General features: G+C 44.8%; 2 protein-coding genes across 3 annotated transcripts; one reads left to right on the top strand and one right to left on the bottom strand.

Moving 5' to 3' along the window:
* Window positions 1-253: 253 nt before the first annotated feature.
* On the bottom strand, window positions 254-3,055 carry LOC127312215 (abscisic acid 8'-hydroxylase 4). Of its 2 annotated transcripts, XM_051342695.2 has the most exons (8): window positions 2,169-3,055; window positions 1,669-1,852; window positions 1,480-1,559; window positions 1,239-1,401; window positions 1,055-1,161; window positions 853-971; window positions 665-769; window positions 254-300 (listed from the first exon to the last, which is right to left on the bottom strand). In XM_051342695.2, exons 1-8 carry the CDS (start codon window positions 3,018-3,020, stop codon window positions 297-299), a joined length of 1,614 nt encoding a protein of 537 aa, XP_051198655.1. In that variant the 5' UTR covers window positions 3,021-3,055; the 3' UTR covers window positions 254-296. The 2 variants fall into 2 exon arrangements, with proteins under 2 accessions (XP_051198655.1, XP_051198648.1); XM_051342688.2 differs by having other exon boundaries at window positions 254-769; window positions 2,169-3,051.
* Window positions 3,056-9,188: 6,133 nt separating this feature from the next.
* LOC127312204 (protein NRT1/ PTR FAMILY 8.3) lies at window positions 9,189-13,161 on the top strand. Its single transcript, XM_051342680.2, has 5 exons — window positions 9,189-9,413; window positions 9,956-10,010; window positions 10,121-10,338; window positions 10,440-10,996; window positions 12,190-13,161. Exons 1-5 carry the CDS (start codon window positions 9,351-9,353, stop codon window positions 12,998-13,000), a joined length of 1,704 nt encoding a protein of 567 aa, XP_051198640.1. The 5' UTR covers window positions 9,189-9,350; the 3' UTR covers window positions 13,001-13,161.
* Window positions 13,162-20,230: the final 7,069 nt, after the last annotated feature.

The following is a 20,230-nucleotide window of genomic DNA, read 5'->3' as shown; positions in this document are numbered from 1 at the left end:
TAGATTAATACACATGGTTACACCATGCATTCCTGCATTGCTTACATGGCAATAAATACATAGCGTAGCAACGCTGCATTGCGCCTTTCTTTTATTTGACTTAATTTTGGAACTATCACCTAGCTAGCCTTGTCATGGCTTGGCACTCCAAAAAAAAAAAGGAATCAAGAATTTGTCAGCGTGTTGGCCGGCATGTGTAGCATTTAACAACTAAGGGAAAACACATTGTTAGCTCATAGACATTGTTCACAACTTCATAAAGTGATGCATATCTTGATATATTTACTAGTAGTACATCAGAGCATCTCCACGAGCCCCCCACGGCCACCTTTTTTCATCCGGACGGCGAAAAACGGCCCAGTCAGGCCCCCGGTTCCTCGTTTTGGTCCGGATTTGAGCCTATTTTCGTCCGGACTCCCCATGCCATCCTCGGTTTCCCGGGGGTCTCCCGGGGACTCCGATGAAGCTAAACCAACCGCCCACGCCCACGTGTCTCCTCTTTCGTCCGGATTCCCCGAGTCATCCTCTTTTCCCCCGAGAAACGCCGTTTGGGGAGCACACGACTGGGAAACTACTCCTCCCCACGCCAAATCTTCCTCCAATCCGGACGAAAATTTCGCCGGATTTGGGCGTGGGGAGCGCCAACGAGTGGGGATGCTCTCAGTACATCTTCTTGTGTATTGGTGTGAGACAAATTGGGCAGCCGTTCTTAAGCCTTGGAAACATTGCCCATCTCTCCAGGCTTGTGTCATGGTCGGCCATCTCCCATCTGAAAACACCCCAAAAAACAGTTTAACTCTATATGTCAATCTTTTTCCATCAAATAAAGAAATTTTGCTTTAAAGTTGACACCTGAAATTGGTCACGAGGCGATGAAGAAATATTAGCATCATAATCTTGGCAAGGTTCATTCCCAGACATGTTCTACCGCCCGCTCCGAATACCAAGAAGCTGTATGGCTTCATATCATCCTGTCCACAACAACACCATTTAAAAGTCAGTGTCACAAAATTATTATTTGTAGTTCTAATTTGTTAAGGCCTACAGTACATACATTGAACCTGGAAGGGTCAAACATTGTTGGATTATGGTAGATGGTCGGATCATAGTGTATGGACCTTGCGTCGACGTTTACGATCCAATCCTTCTTAATGTGGAATCCTGTTGTCACTTGTATCTCTGTTAATAAACAGCATCTTCGAGCAAGCAGAAAGAAGAAATTAGTGAAGTTTAGTTACCTGCAACCTGACAGTCTTTGAGCGCCACTCTCGGAAACCAAGAAACTATAGTTGCCATCCTTAGTGATTCTTTGACCGTCTTGTATGCGTAGTCCATGGTATTCAGATGCTGGAGGGTAAGAGGTGAACCATGGTGCTTGGATGCTAGATCAAGCTGAACTGACTGCATACATATAGAGAGAGAATGACACTCAAGAAATGAATTCATAAATTAATTATGTATAACCTCCTCCACACCCACTCTTAATTTCTCTTGGAGGTCTGTGTTGTCGCCTAGATACTTGACCATCCAGGTGATTGCCGTTGCCGTTGTCACTTGCCCTGCGCTCAGTTACAGTTTAGAAACACAAGGCTTTACATCATGCATCTGAAATGAAACATTATTCTTTTTGCAATTAACTACTAAATTAGGTTTCTCTCATATCTGTACCTGCAATTATGAGTGTCAAAATGTTGTCCAAAATCTGTTCATCCGTGAGCGCTTCTTCAGGTGAATCTGTATGGCTCTTGAGAAGAAGGGTCTGCAGAAAGTCGTCGCGACGATCTAGTTTCAGGCTATTCTGTCTCCTCATGGATATTTCTTGCCTCAGGACATCCATGATCCTTTTCCTTGCCTGACACAAACAACAATTCGGCATCAAGAAGCTAGCTATAAATCATTCAAATATGGGAATAACTACTGGTTAATCGACTGAGAATTGATAACCGTCGGATCAAGATCGTCCCGCCTCATACATAGATTGGACGGCTCTCAGCAGCAACTGACAAGTTGTTAACTTTCACTTTGTTTCAAAATAAGTTTCCCAACTTTGACTAAATACGGATGTATATAGAATATAGATACATCAAATGCGACACTTATTTTAGGATTGAGGGGTGCTATTTGAAATAGCATAAAAACAGAAAATGAAGGAGTAGGTAGGCAGGTACCTGTAGGCCTTTGTAGAACCTTGTTCCAGGCAGCCTGAGCGGCACCGCGAGCATGGCCTGCGTTACGTCCATGACGTCGCTCTGCAGCCGCTCCAGCTTGTGCGAGTCATCCTGCGGCCCGATGAGCATCTCGCAGATGGCCCTGAAAGTTACGTCCAGAGCGACGTCCAGCACGACGACCCGGTCCTGAAAATGGGCGGCAAGCAGCTGGCTTGTGGTCAGACGGTCGAAGGTTTCGGCGAAGGCAGCGGTGGACGCGGAGGCGAAGAGGCCCGCGACGGCGCGGCGCATGCGGCGGTGGGTGTCGTGGGAGGTGCAGAGGAGGCTGTGCTCTCCGAGGAGGTCGGCGATGGTGCGGACGTAGCGCTTGGAGAAGTGGGGCGGGTCGGCGGCGAGGAGGCATGCGGCGGCGGCGCGTGCCTTTGCAGAGAGGAGGAAGACGTGGGTGCGGCCGAAGAGACTGGTGCGGAAGCCGGCGCCGTAGCGGAGCGCGCGTGTGTGGACGAAGTGGTAGAAGCCCCTGCCGCTGCTGTTGTCGGCCAGGAAGGAGAGCGTCTCGGCCCCGACGAAGCCGCGGCACCAGCTGCCGATGCCTCCCGGCGGCGGGCTCCTGTTCTCTTGTCGTAGGTGGAAACTACGTAGGGCGCGGTGGAGGAGGTACGTGATGCCGCCGATGGCGGCAGACAACAGCAAGATGTGAGCAGCAAGGCGCCATTCTGATTCCATCGTCGTCATCGTCGACATCATCTCCGGGCGCCTGTCCGAGCAAGCTAAGTGATGTGATCTCACCGGCGCTGCCACGCATGCATATGTAGGGAAAGCATGCGCGCGTGCATTCTCCAGATCAATCATGCCGATGGATCCGGCAAGGATACGTGTGTACCCGATGGATGATCTGATGGATTCCAACCCCGGCCACTTGCATAGTTGCATTGCATCTTTTCCTGCCGGCCTCTGCTTGAGTTTCAAGATGGGTATCATCATCTCACTATTCATGCAAATAGGCAGGCACATGTGTCGACGAGATACCACCGGATTCTTATTTCGTTTGCTAGTGCAATCTGTCGTCATGATCTAGCTTACAGGGCAGGCAGACATGACCAACCAACCAACACGAACCAAAATTCAGTCACCTTTCTCACTTCAGTGTTTCTCGACCATTGACTGACCGCATATTCTGCTCTAGCCGAGGAGTATCTCAAGAGAGAGGGGATCCCAGCTAAATTCCCACTAATTAGGCTCTGACTTGTTGCCCGGCATCTGAATGGGCATATGGCCTTCAATCATCACACATTTCATGATTAACCTACCTAGCTAGAGGAGAAAATGCACGAGCCTGTTTGGTTCCTCGCACCCTTTTTTCGCATATGTGGAGATTTTCTTCCTAGAACCATGATGGACTGGGTCAACTTCAAAGTTATGTTGTGCATCTAGTTTGGATACCAACAAGTCATTTTTGGCCCATTTATGCATTTTGTTTGACAGCCCGCAAAACACAGTTCCGTGAACGGCGGGTTTGGTTGCAATCTTTGGCATTTTTGGGTAACCACTTGTCACAAGTGGTGACCTTACCACGTAGTTCTATGACAGCTAAGCGGAATATGCAGACAGTAAAATAAACATCGTTCAGCCCTAGCTACTAGCAAATAGTAGTTCGCTAAGATGTTCCCTAACTACTAGAAAATAGCACTTCGTTAAGATGTTTCCCTAGCAACAAGCAAATTGGTGTTCAACACAACACAAGAAGGAGCAGAGGAGAGCTCGGCGGAATGATAGTCTTCTTCCTTCTTTCTTCAGAGCCTGGTTGTACTTCTATTTGCCGTCGGTCCGCCTCTTGTTCTTCTAATCCTGAATGTCACATTGACTAACACCATAGCCATAGTCAATGTTTTCCGGCGTCACGTCCTCCTCATCATGGAAGAACTCATCACTACCCCACCGCAAGATCTAGTTGTGTAGAATGCACCATGCAAGAACAAGCTTCACTTGGGTGGAGAAATGATGTAATGGCTTCTGATCGAAGATCTTAAACCTGTTCTTCAGAGTAGCGGAAGCCCTCTCGATTGTCACTTGCGGGCTAGAGTGTTTGAGATTAAACAGTTCTGTGGCATTTTTGGGGTAGTGTCTTGCAGAGAACCCGTTGAGATGATACCTTGTTGACCTGAAGGGTGGAAGAAAACTAGGGCGACAAGCATAACCGGCATTAGCTAGGTAGAACTTACCCTCTGGGACTTGCAGACCATCAGGTCTCTCCAAACTGTCTACTAGAATCGTCGCATCATGGGCTGATCCTTCCCATCCAGCTAGAACATATGTGAACTCATATCAAAATCAATAGTTGCCAGCATATTCTGGATTGCATAGTGTTTCATCCGCATGTGACTCACTTCTTGGCACTCTTGAAGCGATATGAGTGCCATCAATCGTCTCAATGCAATCCTGGCATGAAAGTGAGAAACTTATTATGTCTTGCTAAAGTAGAACAATGTGATGCAAAATGATGTTGAGTTGCTCACCTTGAAGTATGGAAACCATTGGTAGTTGTCTTTGATTTTGGTGGGAGTGTGGGTAGATAGCAGCTTGATTATTTTTTCTCTGAGCTCTCCAATTGCAAACAGAACTTGCTTGAAATAGTGAGATATTATTTCAGTGGATTTTCTCCAAGTGTTATGAATCACTCGGAATCTCCGGTTATATCCAAGAACATGAAGAAACATTGCTGGTTCTTGATGTTATTTTTGAGCATACCCCTAAGTACACCTAGGCAAAACTCGGGCTGGGCCGGGTTTTGGGGCAAGCCCGAAATAGCCCAAATCTGAAATGTCAAGCCCGAACCCGGCCCAGCCCGACCGTCGGGCCTATAAATTGAGCCCGAACTCAGCCCAAACTGGCAAAAGCCCGGCCCGAACCTTGCATAAATCGTAAAAACTGCAAGCCCGAGCCCGGCCCGGCTCGGCCCGATATTCAGGCTCAAAAATCAAGCCCGAGCCCGGCCCAAACTGCAAGCCCGACCCGGCTCAGCCCAGAATTTTCGGGCCGGGTCGTCCGGGCTGGGCTGCCCATGCCCAGCTATACCCCTAAGTTTGAATGTGTTCACAAGGCTATAAAAATGGATCTTTTCATCATCAACATCTAGATTGTTGTTGTGGATGTAATTCAGATTTTTTATCCGCTCTCTGCCACGTTTAAACAATGGACCATAGGTGATAGCCGGCCTTGCGTTGCAACGAACCGTTCGCTCTAGGATCACAAACATCCAAGCATTGATCACATTTATGAGCGCAACCGCGTGAATGCTTCCACTACTCATCCTAAGTTATTCTGTGTTGCATACAAAGAAAGGTAAATTCAGCTAAGTAACGACAAAATCGTGTCTGTTGACGTGTGGAGATGGTTAGAGGTGCTTACAACATTGCTTGACGCCAGCATGGGGCGTGTCACACATTTGAGATGGACAAGGTTAGGCAACTTAGGATTTGTGTTTGATTCTCAGGTGACCCTACCTATCGCTCCCATGCCTGTGGTAGCCTTGCATCGCTTGAAGGCAGTCCCAGATGGGCCGTCCCATTAGTTCATTCGCTGCTAAAAACAATAGCATCTTTCTCTGATGTGTTACAACATACGAGCAATATTCGAGTGGTTGCAGTTCCTCTCTACCGCGGTAGAGACGGGAGTTCGAACCCATGTGTGCACGAGTTGCACCTTTTTTGAATTTGAACAAATACGAAACTGAACAAAAAGAACTGAATTTGAAAAAAAAATCAAAACTGAATAAAATTTGAATTTAAACAAATTGCGATCCGAACAAAATTTGAAGTTAAACAATTTGCAAACCTGAACATAAATTATTCAAACTAAGTAAAATATTCAAATTTGAAAAATGTTTGAAATTGAAACTTGTTCAAATTTAAAAATGATCAGAAATAAAAATGTTCGTAGTTCAAAAATGTTTATATTTTTCAATAAGAAAAGACGCGGAAATTAAAAGACAGAAAAAACGAAAGCACCAACATAAAACCGGAATAGAAACCGAAATTATTGGGAAAAAGCAAAGAAAAACCACTAAAATCTGGAAAACTCTACAAAAAGGCCGACCTTCGTGAAAGGAAGGCAACTCGCTCCGCACGCGACAAGTGGCGCGCTGTGGTGACAGAAAATCTCTGGGAAGTGGTCTCCCTGCTCGCCACGTGTCGCAAGGGGTACCCCTACAACCTTCTAGAAAGTTTCCAGAACCAAAAAAAGAAAAGAAAAACAAATTGCCTCCCGTGGGTGTGCGTGTGCGCCGTATTAACAAGCGCTAATGAACGATGAATAGGGGTCACCTTGATTCTCATACCCATGAGGACTGAGAAGAAAGCCCACGCTGGCACCTACTCCTCCGGACCACACGGGCACCTACTCCTCTAGTGCAGCCCAGCCCAGCCCAGCCCAGCCTATATGATGCTCCTCGTGGTTCTCGTGCTTTGCTTGCAGGAAGGACTTCTCTCTCAAAAAGAAAAAAACTATTGGAAGGACAGGAGGAGCATGGAAACATGAAGAGGGATGGGTGTGGCAAATAATGGTGTGACTTGATCTAGATCCACTCAGCATCACTTGATTTGACTTACAGTATTAGATTAGTGGAGCTGAGCTTAAGCCTGATGGAGAGAAAAAAAAAAGAGAGATGCAGTTGGATGTGGACTAGATAAACAACTGGCGAGACTGGGATAACACATGCTCCATGCACCACACACACACATCAAAAGAAACAGGAAAAATCATGTTTCGATGAGCTGGAGATGACGAAATGGACAAACACCTAATAATTTCAATTGAATTTGGAGAAAAAGAAAATACATGCTCAACGCGATAGGGAAGGGGTAGAGTACAAAATTAAGGCATTTGGTGTTATTTTCTGTTTGAGTAAATTCCAGTTTTACCCCTTAGTTTCACATTATTGACACCATATACCACATTTAACAATTTTTCATCGATATTACCCCATTTAGCAAACGGTTTTGCTATGTCTCAGTCAACTGAGATTTTCTTAAGTCTAAGTCACTTACAAAAATGTGCCTTGAGTTGCACTTTTCTGTTAAAAAAGTGCAATTGCACTTTTCTGATAGAAATGTGCAACTGAACCGAGTTGCACTTTTCTTTAAACTGTAGTTGCACTTTTCTGAGTTGACTGAGACTTAAGAAAATCTCAGTCAACTGAGACGTAGGCACACCCTTTAGCAAAAGTTTTATCAGTTTTTACCCCTTTAATAATGCGAGGTATTAAGATTATATTATATGAGTTGTGCACGTGATTATATACTTACACGGCAATGTCAAGGCGCATATTACTCAGTAATATAATCTAGCTCAACTCAGACACACACTAGTGTCGTGATTATTTCCATCAAGATGGTGATTATGTACTCTGTACACCTTTTTGAGGGTTGAGGCTTCTTTGGTCGCGGGGAAAAAGCTCAAGGAAAAGTTCCGACTATAACCCACGTGACAAATCATTCGAAAAATCTTACAGAGGGTGAAAATTGGCAAAAGTTTTGTTGAATGGGGTAATAGAGGAAAAAATGTTAAATGAAATAGTTAGTGTTAAAAAAAATCACAGTAAAGGGTAAAAACTGGAATTTACTCTTTCTATTTTTATTTCCCCTTTTGTATCTTGTTGCGAGGAGAAAAGGTCTCTGGTGCTGCATGGGAAGGATGATTTGATATTTTGCGCAAGTGAGCTGAGCTGAGAGCATCTCTAACAGAACCCGTAAATGTCGCTAGAACTGAATTTTTAGGTGGATTTATGAGTTCGGGCTGAAAGCGACGCAGAATGGAGCCCGAATCGGTGGGCCGGCCCGTATAATTTGTTCAGGGGCCAAAGAAATGCGAGCGTCGACCCATATAAATACAGGCCGCAGAGAACCCTACTCCCGTCGCCGCGTTCTCTTCCTCCGCCGTGCGCACGCTTCGACCTCCGGCGAGCAATCGCGGAGTCGTCGCCGCCACTTCTCCACGACCTCCACCACCACCGTGACCGCATGGCTGGCGCGGGCAGCGGCGGGAGGGGAGGCGGGCGGATTGGCGGAAGCAACTCGCCCCCACCCGTCTTCCACTTCATGGCCGAGCGGCGGAAATGGAACCGCTCGGAAGGCGCTCGGAAGCGCAGCGCGCGGCGTTGGACTAACTAGGGTCTGACGCCGCCGAGGAAACTCGCCCGCTACGCCAATAGCGGCGAGGGGTCTCCCTCGGGTGCGTCCAGCTGTGCGCTAGCGCCGCCAGTCGCCCACAGCAGCGGCGACGAGGAGGAGGAGGAGGAGGAGGAGGAGGAGGAGGAGGAGGAGGAGGAGGAAGTGCCGGTGTGCACCATCCTCCATTCGGGGGACTACGTCCTCAACGACGAGGAAGAGGCGACAACGATCCAGCAGGTCTCTATCATCTCGGAGGCCGAGGCGCGCGCGCTTCCGCCGGGAGGAGGCGGAAGCCGTCCGTGCCGTGCGCGAGTACGAGGTGGCGCAAACGGAGACGGCTGTTCGCCGCGTGAAGCAGGAGGTCATCGACCTCGACTCGGAGTAGGCCGCCAATGGGGCAGTCCTCCGCCGCGCGTACAGTAGGTCGCCGCTGGCGAAATTAGATTAGTTTAGGAGCTGGTCGCCCGACGACCACCTCAAATGCAGTGTATTTTGTGATCCGAACTATCGAATTATGCAAGTATTATGTTTGAATTTTAGTTTTAAACTTGTTTGCAATGACCAGTTTACCGGTAAAATTTGAATTCGAGGTTTTTCAGTTCCGAATACGGGTGTTGTTCTGTGCCACCTCCAAAACTGCTTGCATTTTGTTTTTGAGAGACTGAAGTAAGTTTTTTGAGTTTCGGAAAATAAGGTCTGAGTAGATAGCGACGGATTGACAACGAAGTACGCAGCTCGCGCTAAACACGACGCAACAAAGAAAGAAAACTGGAGTTTTTATGAGGTCGAGAGGGACGGGCGGTCGGGCGCACGTGACATGTGCGCTCCCCTCTTCCCAAATCATGCTCAGCAGCAGTAGAGTTGAATTGGGAGGGAGAGGCAGAGAAGACATAAAGGTCAGTCTCTTCCCCGCTGGCTGCTACGTGCCCAGGACCAACACCAAACAACTCGGAGGAGTTCGAGAGAGGGAGCGGGATCCCAGCCAGCCTCCGTCGGCGTCTACAGGCGGCACGCCATGGACGCCGAGAGCGGAGAAACACCCCTCCTCTTCCATCAGCACAATCCCAACCAGGTTCAGGTAACCTACCTACCTCTGACTCTGCTTGCCCGAATCAACTTGGGACTGCTTCTTCAACCACTGCCACTAGTAGATCGCAAGCGACTCGTAGAAATTCATAACCACGCTACTAGTACTAGTTACGGGATTCAGATTCAGGTCCAGGTTTATCAGATATGATTGGTCAATTTTAGATACAGTAGATGTTCTCATTATAGAGGCTCGCCCAGACGCCCACCATGTTAGATCTGTTGGTCGTTAGCTGCTTGCTGCAGTCCACACACACATTTCGATCTCTACTCAGCCACTACAAGGTTCCAGCTAGGTGTGCACTCCTACTTGCTACTACTCCTCGGCACACTTGCTATCTGCTGCAAAGTTTTACTTTGGGTACATACTAGTAATCTCATCTCTGCTCCCAGAGTTATTCAACCAACTAGTCATAACATAGCCTATTAATTGATTTTCCTAATTTCAAGTTCACAATATGATCTTTAAGTAAATCGATAATCTGTTTCTCCGTGCATTTCTTGTAAGATAATGATGCTTCTCCCTACATACAGGTCTCTTCATCAAGCAACAGACCCTTCAACTGGAAGGCTCCTGCTATTATTTTGGGTCAGTACCTCATATTTCACCAATCTCATAGACGCAAAAACACACACCTACTATAATGTGAAAATTTTATTTTTTCCTTGCAAACAAATTAACACCCCTTCGTGCTGTAGCATTTGAATTCTTGGAGAGCATTGCCTACGCTGGTATTGCCCTCAACTTGATCGTATATCTCGGAACGGTCCTTCATGGAACTACTGCTTCAAACGCCGCAACTGTTGATACATGGAACGGCACCACATTCCTTACACCCGTTCTTGGAGCCTTTCTCGCTGATACGTACTGGGGAAAGTACAAGACCGTCGGTATCTCCATAATATTCTATCTTACTGTGAGTACCCGCATTCTGGACTTCACTTGCTGTCTTTTTTAAGCTGATATGTTAGTCATTTATGTGTTTTTTTTTATTTCTCGATTTTATCAACAAAATAGGGGATGCTCGTCATTACTGCCTCGACAATTATTCCTTCTTTACAACCCGCGGCATGTGAAGGAACTTCATGCCCTCCTGCCACAGGGTTTCAGTATTTTGTCTTGTTTGCAGCACTATACCTTATTTCTGTTGGGACTGGAGGTGTTAAATCAGCTTTGCTTCCCCTCGGAGCAGATCAATATGATGATTCAGACGTTGAACAGAGTAAACAGAAGCAAGCTTTCTTTAGTTGGTTTTTCATGGCCATTAACATTGGAGTCTTCTTCTCGGGGACTGTTGTCGTATGGGTACAGCAAAATGTTGCTTGGTCTCTTGGATTTGCCATCTCATCAGTGTGCCTCATTGTTGCCACAGTTGCCTTCTTCGTAGGAACACCAATATACAGGGTTCATCTTCCTACTGGAAGCCCACTGAAAAGTCTTGTAGCGGTATTTGTCGCATCATTTAAGAAGAGAAAAGTGGAGGTTCCTGCTGATACCACAATATTGTTTGAAGGAGATGATGCAAACTTAACGAATGCAGGACAAAACAAATTGGCACATACTGATGGATTCAGGTACGTTTATCACATCCTGATGGAAGCCGATGCTGCTAGTATAGCAGCAAAAGTTTGTTTCGGTTTGTTTGTTGAACAAAAGGAAGTTACCTTATGTGTTCTAGAATTCCCCACTAGCTGCAAATAGACATCTTGAAGTTGTAATATTAATTTTGAACACTCTTTTTGCAAAAAAACAAGTCAAACAATATCTATGAAATTAACAGTATATAAATTTATTTTCTTATAAATAATGGTACTTCTGTAGCTATTAAAAATTGTGACTTTTGTATCAAAATGTTACATTTCAAGCGAACACGCTGGTGTAGACATGTGGTCTTGATTTGTTCGTGTGAATCTTAACAAGGAGAAATAAAGCTCAGTAGTCTTTGTCAACCATGACCTCCAATCATAAAAACTTGTCAATTTAATCAGAACGATTTGCAATGAAACTAGGGCGATCTAGGTGTCCTAACTAGCCCCATCTTTTTTAGCAGATAGCGTTAAAGTGTCTCTTGCAACATTGTTGATGCCATTTTGTGTGTAGCACCTTTTATGTAAAGATCAAAGGTTATAATTTTTGCAGGAGTAGCTGCAAATAGACATCTTGAAGCTGTAATACTCCCTCCGGTTCAATATAATTGCCTAATAATGAATGTATATACACACTAAAACATGTCTAGATACATCTATTTTGGGGCAATTATTTTGAACCAGAGGGAGTATTAATTTTTAACGCACTTTTTGCAACAAAAAAAAGTTAAACAATATCTATGAAATTAGCAGTATTTTAATTTTATTTTCTTATAAATTATGGTATTTTTATAGCTATTAGAACTTGTGATTTTTGTATCAAAATGTTACATTTCAAGCGAACACGCCGGTGTAGACAAGTGGTTGGCTTGAAATTTAGTCAGAACAATTCGCAATGAAACTAGGGTGATCTAGGCGTCCTAACTTGCCCCATCTTTTCTAGCAGATAGCGTTAGAATGTCTCTTGCAAGATTGTGGATGCCATTTTGTTTGTAACATTTTTTATTTAAAGATCAAAGGTTTGAATTTTTGCAGGAGTAGTCCAGTCTAAAACCACAACTTCAATTTTTGTATGCTTTACTTATAATCATAGAATCATAGTAAAGATTGCAATTTGAATCTTTTTAAAAATCTTTTTGTTGAATATGTATCTGACACTTTTGATATTTGAACTTATTCAGGTGCTTAGACAAGGCTGCTGTAGTTGTAGGTGAGCAAGAGATAAAGGATAGTAATTTGGGGCGCCCATGGCTACTATGTACTGTTACTCAGGTGGAGGAAGTGAAGATTCTTGTTCGGATGCTTCCAATATGGCTCACCAGTGTGTTCTATGCAGCTTCGATGTGCCAAACAGCTACCACTTTTATCCAACAAGGGATGGCAATGGACACCAAGATTGGATCATTCTCTGTCCCTGCTGCGTCCATGAACTCTGCTTCAGTGATCTTCATGCTGATCTGGGTTGTGTTCCAGGACAGTATTGTGATCCCAATAGCTAGACGGTACACTGGAAATGTTGCAGGGCTTACGCAGCTGCAGCGGATGGGCGTCGGCCGGTTTCTAGCTGTTCCGGCATTGGCTGCGGCTGCACTGGTTGAAATGTGGAGACTGCGCAGCGTCAGGGATGGCCACAATCTAAGCATAGCATGGCAAGTCCCTCAGTTTATGCTCATTGCCTGCTCCGATGTGTTTTGCGGCATAGCTCAGCTCGAGTTCTTCTACTCGGAGGCCCCCACGTCGATGAGGAGCTTGTGCTCGGCATTCTCGTTCCTCGCAATGTCGCTTGGTTACTACCTGAACTCGATGATCATCTCGGCCATCGCTGTTCTATCGAAGAGCAAGGGCGGGCAGGGCTGGCTTCCTGCCAATCTGAACGACGGCCATCTCGACTACTACTTCTGGCTGTGGGCGGGAATCGGCGCGGTGAACTTTGTCGTGTACACGGCGTTCGCGAAGAATTACACGGTGAAGAAAGTCGGGCCACGGGCTTAATAATCTATGTTCGCATACATCTCTTTATACTTTCACAGTATCTATTGTCTACATATTCACTTTGATTGAGCGAGGTGTAATTAAATGTCGCCGGAATTCCTTTATTTGTATCCATTTGAATAAAAAGTGCCTTTGGAACAGAAATGTTTCAGTTTTGATTATGTGGTAGATGGAGTGATATCATTTTTTTGCGGGTAAAGATGGAGTGATATCTTCAATCATATGGTACTGTAAAGAATGATGCTGGGACTTGATCATTCTTCTTTATTTTGGGTGTAGTCCCTAGGAAGCTAGGAGTAATATACATATCACTCGTGTTATCCATGTTGACTAGAACATTTGCAGGTCGTAACACGGTGTTTATTACTTACTTGTTGGGAGTGGGTAAGAGTCACATGGTGAGGTTGCCTGTCGCCAGCAGTTTCAGGAAAAACCAATTGTCTATTTTTTTTTAGGGCAGAAGCTAGGCAAGTTGTAAGCTGAGCTGGATTAGCATAGACTATATTAACTGTGGATCTGAATGCACGCAAGGTTCGTCATTGGGCTGGTTGCTAGTTTCAGCTTGTCGAGCTAATCGTGCAGCTTGCCTGCCTAGTGGCTGATTAAGGGTTGACCATAAGTAGAGACAAGAAGCGCTGGACTGAATCTGGCAGCCATTGATCCATGCATATGGTCCTCGCTGTTAGCTAGCATGTTACTGACAACTAGTTGCATTAACAAATGTGTTTAGTCTATTCTCGGTTAAGTCTTACTGAAAAGGAAAAATAGCTTATCTATGCCCCGTTTGGTTCGTCGGGTTGAAGCCCAAAACTGGCGTTTTACTCGCTCCGTGGAACATTTTGGCAGAAACCCACTTGGATTGGCGTTTCCATTTACAGTGACTCGTGAAGTCCGTGTTATCGGTCGTTTCTTGCGTGCCAGACTAAACGCGCACGAACCTTTGAAGTGCGTGTAAACCAACGAAAATGAACCGTTATCATTTTTTTTTTTTGGCGAAACACACTGCAGATACTCACAGATGCTCACAAAATTACATATACCAACCTCTATGAACATATGCATACACACTCTATTTTTATGAGCACCTCTGAAAAACTGAATCTAAAAAATTAATACAACGGATTTTGAAATTGATGAAGTCACCACAGAGGCTTCGCTATCGACAGGAACATTGCCTCCCTCGTGGGTTGTTGGTACTCCACCGTTTGATTACGACCGGCGACTTCCCCGCCGCGGAGGGCCTGTACCTGATCCAAGTCATCGAGAGGTACGGCGGCGGCGACGCGCCACCGGTGGCATCGAGCTCGGCATCGTCATCGGGATCCAGTGGAGCTGATTGTAATTTTTCTCTTTTGCTGGACCTTTCTGTAAAAATGGGACTTTAATATATTTTCATTTTCCCTCGCAAAAAAAATAGCGATGCTGGTTTCGAAGTAAGATTGTAAAAGCGAGGAACGTTTTGAGTAGCCGGCAAAACTGACCATCAAAAGCTTTAGTGGAAGTTTTTCCTTATTTTGAAGACCCCTTTTCTTGCCCATTTGTTTAGCATGAACGCTTGATTTTGAATAACATTATAGAATAATGAACACCGTGTAGGTACACGCATAAATTGATGCAAATTTCGGGCCACCTTTTCCGAATTGGACGTGGACGGACGCCAGGTTCGGTTGGCTGACTGCTACTCCCTCCGGTTTTATTTAATTAACTCAGATTTAGTATAAAGTTGTGCTAAATTCGAGTCAATTAAAAGAGACTAGAGGGAGTAGTTTTAGCTCGTCGAGCTAATCGCGTGCTTAATTAAGTAGCTAGGGACTGTTGAGAGCTAATAGCGAGCCTATTGGCTGATGAACGATTGACCAGAAGTAGAGACCAGTCTTAGACTAGTAGCAAGCAGTTGTTAACTGAATCTTGGGTTCATTCACATGGTATCGCTGTCAGCTGGCTAGCGATCTATTCGCGTGCTACTGACATGCTTGCGTCAATAAGTGTTTGGTCTCCTCTCGGTTAGCAAGTCTTATTGAAAACACCCAACTCGTTTCAGATAATCAATTACAGAAAACGCCGCTGGTTCGTACTCCCTCTGAACGAGCATATTCACTCAGGGCATCCAAGGGCCCGACGGAAAAAGACGGGGACCGATCGTTTCAGACCACACGATGATCGAAATATAGGTCTGCAGTTAGGGCATTTTCAGAGGCGCGATGCAAATCGATGTTCGCGAGCGTCCGCTTTCGTCGCGCGGCGGACGCGAGAAAAACCGTTTTTGTCCGCCTGTTCCTTTGCGCCTGGGGGTGCCTCCAGCGGTCCGACATATTTTCGCGTCGGCATGAAATATGAAGTTTGAAAACAACAAAATAAAGAGTTTCAACGAAGTTATAGTTATCCCCTACAGTAATGATGTCCGAACACGGCAATCACGGCTCGGCAAAACCTGTACATGGTCTCAAGGCAGGTGCTCTCACCCATTCGATGTTAACACCCGGATTTTTAAATCCAGATGCTTATTATGCCATACATCGCAATCCCAGGAATATTATTTTTGCGAGACATAATAGATTGATATCACAGAGCATCATTCATTACAAACCATAATAATCTTACATCAAAGGATCACATGATCCAGTCTTACAACAAAGTTGATCTAAGGATCAATTACAAAACACACAGCGGAAGAAACGCAATAGAGGTCCATCTGTTCCACATGCAACACTTGACGTCAGGAGGTAGTCCTAGTTATCATAGACGTCCTGCTGTCCATCATCCTGGTACTGGGGCTCCTCTTCATAGTATGGCCATTTGAATAGCCAGGGACACAGCCATGAGTACTTTAAAGTACTCGTAAACTAATACTAGTGTAAGCACTATCAACTATATCAATGGAGTTCTAAGCTCTAGGTTCATTTGCATAAAACCAGTTTTATTTCGTAAGCGCTTAAGAATAAAAGACTCTTGATTTGCCTAACTAACTCAAGTGGGAACATTAGTGTCATTTTCACAACTCTGTTGTGATCAAGTCAAAGTCATAATTCAAGTTCAAGTCTCAAGTCACCAGTCACATGTCACATTTTGGAAAGGTTCTGATGATGGAACAGTATGGCCTTTCCAACTGTCCATGACCGCGGACGCGCTATTCGAATAGTTTTACACTCTGCAGAGGTTGCACACTTGTGCCACAACATTTGATTACATCCGTCAGGGATAGCCCTGAATCATCATGCTCAGTATGCGGATCATCAACCATTAACCTTTCACTTACATACCCTAGTATAGGCACCTCCCCCATGAGCTTGGCCTCCCAGTGATAGTAATCTGCTATCCTGGGAACTGCACAGGACTTGGGTAGGACATTCAACTCTTTTCATGTCATTTCAGTTTCAACGGAGGCAGCCTCGGCATAACCTCTATGACGCTTGTTCAGAGGGAACCCATACTAAGACACATAAATTTCCAGCTAAAGCCTTACCCATAATCAGGTATTGTGGGGGTACTCTAAAATTGGAATGGTATCGCATCCGAACCCAATCATCAGTTTTTATCAAAATCACCATTTCATTCAAGTCACATTCACCTTCACAATCTTTCAATAGAATGACTCATCATTCCAAGGTTTTCAAAGTCAAAAGAATCACATGTTCCCATCTAGAGTAGTCAATTTTTATTTTAGCACTAGCAACTAGTCATGAGGGGTGCTAACTAACTTGTAGCTCTCTAGGCTAACGTTGATATTCTTGTACTACTCCTTATCTAGACTCAAGTTAACTATAAAAGTAAACCTTGATAATCAAAGTAAAAGCTTTGTGAGATAAAAACTGGGACTTGGAAAGTAAAACACAAAGTAGTATAGTATTGGTGCCTTGCTCAAGTAGAGCTTGCATTAGGGTAGCTTGCAAGAGTATAGCTTGCCTTGAGTGGTACAGTGATCAAAGTTTTCTTTTTCTTCCTCATAGAAGACCTCCTCCTCTTGATAGCCCTCGGTACTAGCGTCTATAAACGGATACGAGGTATACAATCACCAAACAATGCTTAAGTACTAGACTTAACACTCAAAGGGATCACACAAGCTAATCTAGCATCACAACATTATTAACAAGGTGATTGGCTCCTCTTCATAGTATGGCCATTTGAATAGCCAGGGACACAGCCATGAGTACTTTAAAGTACTCGCAAACTAATACTAGTGTAAGCACTATCAACTATATCAATGGAGTTCTAAGCTCTAGGTTCATTTGCATAAAACCAGTTTTATTTCGTTAGCGCTTAAGAATAAAAGACTCTTTATTTGCCTAACTAACTCAAGTGGGAACATTAGTGTCATTCCCACAACTCTGTTGTGATCAAGTCAAATTCATAATTCAAGTTCAAGTCTCAAGTCACCAGTCACATGTCACATTTTGGAAAGGTTCTGATGACGGAACAGTATGGCCTTTCCAACTGTCCATGACCGCGGACGCGCTATTCAAATAGTTTTACACTCTGCAGAGGTTGCACACTTGTGCCACAACATTTGATTACATCCGTCAGGGATAGCCCTGAATCATCATACTCAGTATGCGGATCATCAACCATTAACCTTTCACTTACATACCCTAGTATAGGCACCTCCCACATGAGCTTGGCCTCCCAGTGATAGTAATCTGCTATCCTGGGAACTGCACATGACTTGGGTAGGACATTCAACTCTTTTCACGTCATTTCACTTTCAACGGAGGCAGCCTCGGCATAACCTCTATGACGCTTGTTCAGAGGGAACCCATACTAAGACACATAAATTTCCAGCTAAAGCCTTACCCATAATCAGGTATTGTGGGGGTACTCTAAAATTGGAATGGTATCGCATCCGAACCCAATCATCAGTTTTTATCAAAATCACCATGTCATTCAAGTCACATTCACCTTCACAATCTTTCAATAGAATGACTCATCATTCCAAGGTTTTCAAAGTCAAAAGATTCACATGTTCCCATCTAGAGTAGTCAATTTTTGTTGTAGCACTAGCAACTAGTCATGAGGGGTTCTAACTAACTTGTAGCTCTCTAGGCTAACTTTGATGTTCTTGTACTACTCCTTATCTAGACTCAAGTTAACTATAAAATTAAACGTTGATAATCAAAGTAAAAGCTTTGTGAGATAAAAACTGGGACTTGGAAAGTAAAACACAAAGTAGTATAGTATTGGTGCCTTGCTCAAGTAGAGCTTGCATTAGGGTAGCTTGCAAGAGTATAGCTTGCCTTGAGTGGTACAGTGATCAAAGTTTTCTTCTTCTTCCTCGTAGAAGACCTCCTCCTCTTGATAGCCCTCGGTACTAGCGTCTATAAACGGATACGAGGTATACAATCACCAAACAATGCTTAAGTACTAGACTTAACACTCAAAGGGATCACACAAGCTAATCTAGCATCACAACATTATTAACAAGGTGATTGGCTTTGTTTTCTTTTAAGAAAAGTAATTTCCTCTCATAGAACTATTTATTAGGGTTTCTATGTATTTCCTTTGAGAGAATAATTTCCTCTCATTGAATCTTATTAAGATTTAATATCCTCAAATAATAAGTATGAGATCATGTTGACCATGGTCAACACTTCATGTTTACCATTTGGGAAAATGATTTAAATGAGATTCTATATCTAATGCAATTTAAACACTACTAAAGAACTAAATTAATATCACTAAGTAATCAAATATGAGGTTCTATAGACCAAGGTCATTTCTGAATGTACTAGGACGTCGCCTAGAGGGGGGGTGAATAGGCGGTGTATAAAAACTTCTACTTGAGAGCTAAACTAGACGGAATAAAACTACACATGTGTTTACTAGTTTAGCTCAAAGCCTATCAACTAGGGGTTTGCCTAAGAGCACCAACAACCTATGCTAGCATGATGAGCAACAAGGTGATAACAAGCTAGGTATAGCACATCAAGCAAGATAGATATAACAAGGTAAAGCGCATAGGTAAAGGAGCTCGGGTTGAGAAGTAACCGGTGCACGAGGAGACGACGATGTATCCCGAAGTTCACACCCAAGGGTGCTACGTCTCCGTCCGGAGCGGTGTGGAGGCACAAGGCACTCCAATGAGCCACTAGGGCCACCGTATTCTCCTCGAGCCTTTCCACCAAGGGGAAAGCCTCGATCCACTAAGGGACCCTTGAGGGTGGTCATCGAACCCGTACAAGCTTGGGAAAAACCCCAAGTATCAAGCTTGAGGCAACTCCACAACACGGAGGCTCACAAGTACAAGGCCACAAGAGGCTACAACACGCCACACCGGAAACAAAGCCACCAAGACACCAACGCGCCACAACCGGCTCCAAAACCACAAAGGCTACCACGTTCCACAAAGGCAACAACGCCATAAAGGCTACAACGCCACAAAGACGACAAGGCCACAAAGGCTACAAAGCCACAAAGGCTAGAACACCACAAAGGCAACAAGGCCACTAAGGCAACAACACCACTAAGGTCAACATGCCCTCTACGAGACCGAAACCCTGGAGAGAACCCAAACCGATGCACCTAATGCAATGGCTAAGAACACCACTAAGATGCCCAAGTTCTTCTCTCCCAAATTCCAACAAAGCTACAAAATCTATTGGGGGAATAAGGGAGGAAGAACAAATATGTGGAGAAACACCAAATAACTCCAAGATCAAGATCTAGCAAGATCCCCTCACTTGGAGAGGGATTCAATTGATGAAGCTCTAGATCTAGATCTCCTCTCTCCTTTCCCCCAAAAATATGCAAGAAATGGTGGGGGGATCAAGAGGAGGAAGAAACAACTCAAGGTCAACAATGGAGGAGAGAGAATGGAGGGGAAGAAGTGATTTGGTCGGAGGTGGAAGAGAGGTATAAATAGGGGCCCAGAAATATAGTTGTTGGGGCAGAAAACGGTCAGATCCGCGCCCGAGCGGTACTACCGCTTGTCAAAGCGGTACTACCTCTCGCGCACAAACTGAGCAGATAATAGACGAAAAGATGCCTCAAACTGGTAGTACCGCTCCACGGAGCGGTATTACCGCTTGTGCCAATAAAGCAGATCTGGATCTCAAAAACTGCGTGGCAGAGAGAGAAAACGGGCCAGCCGGTAGTACCGGCCTAGTATCGTAAATGGGTTACGGTACTACCGGGCCGGTACCGCCCTGGTACCGCTTCGAGTCCAGTAATCCTGGAAGGCTGATGCGGTACTTGGGCCGGTACCGCCAGCGGTAGTACCGCCCGGCCCAAAAGCAATTT

This window comes from Lolium perenne, chromosome 1 (assembly GCF_019359855.2).
Source record: "Lolium perenne isolate Kyuss_39 chromosome 1, Kyuss_2.0, whole genome shotgun sequence".
NCBI lineage: Eukaryota > Viridiplantae > Streptophyta > Magnoliopsida > Poales > Poaceae > Lolium > Lolium perenne.
Note: the sequence above shows the minus strand (reverse complement) of the source record. Positions and strands in the feature narration are given on the sequence as shown.

Coding starts and splice junctions, on each gene's coding strand:
- LOC127312215 (XM_051342695.2), bottom strand. CDS start 3,020: ATGATTGATCTGGAGAATGCACGCGCGCATGCTTTCCCTACATATGCA. Junction 1,560..1,668: donor TTTGACACTCATAATTGCAG/GTACAGATATGA, acceptor AACTGAGCGCAG/GGCAAGTGACAACGGCAACG. Junction 770..852: donor CGCCTCGTGACCAATTTCAG/GTGTCAACTTTA, acceptor GGGTGTTTTCAG/ATGGGAGATGGCCGACCATG.
- LOC127312204 (XM_051342680.2), top strand. CDS start 9,351: ATGGACGCCGAGAGCGGAGAAACACCCCTCCTCTTCCATCAGCACAAT. Junction 9,414..9,955: donor ACAATCCCAACCAGGTTCAG/GTAACCTACCTA, acceptor CCCTACATACAG/GTCTCTTCATCAAGCAACAG. Junction 10,339..10,439: donor CCATAATATTCTATCTTACT/GTGAGTACCCGC, acceptor TCAACAAAATAG/GGGATGCTCGTCATTACTGC.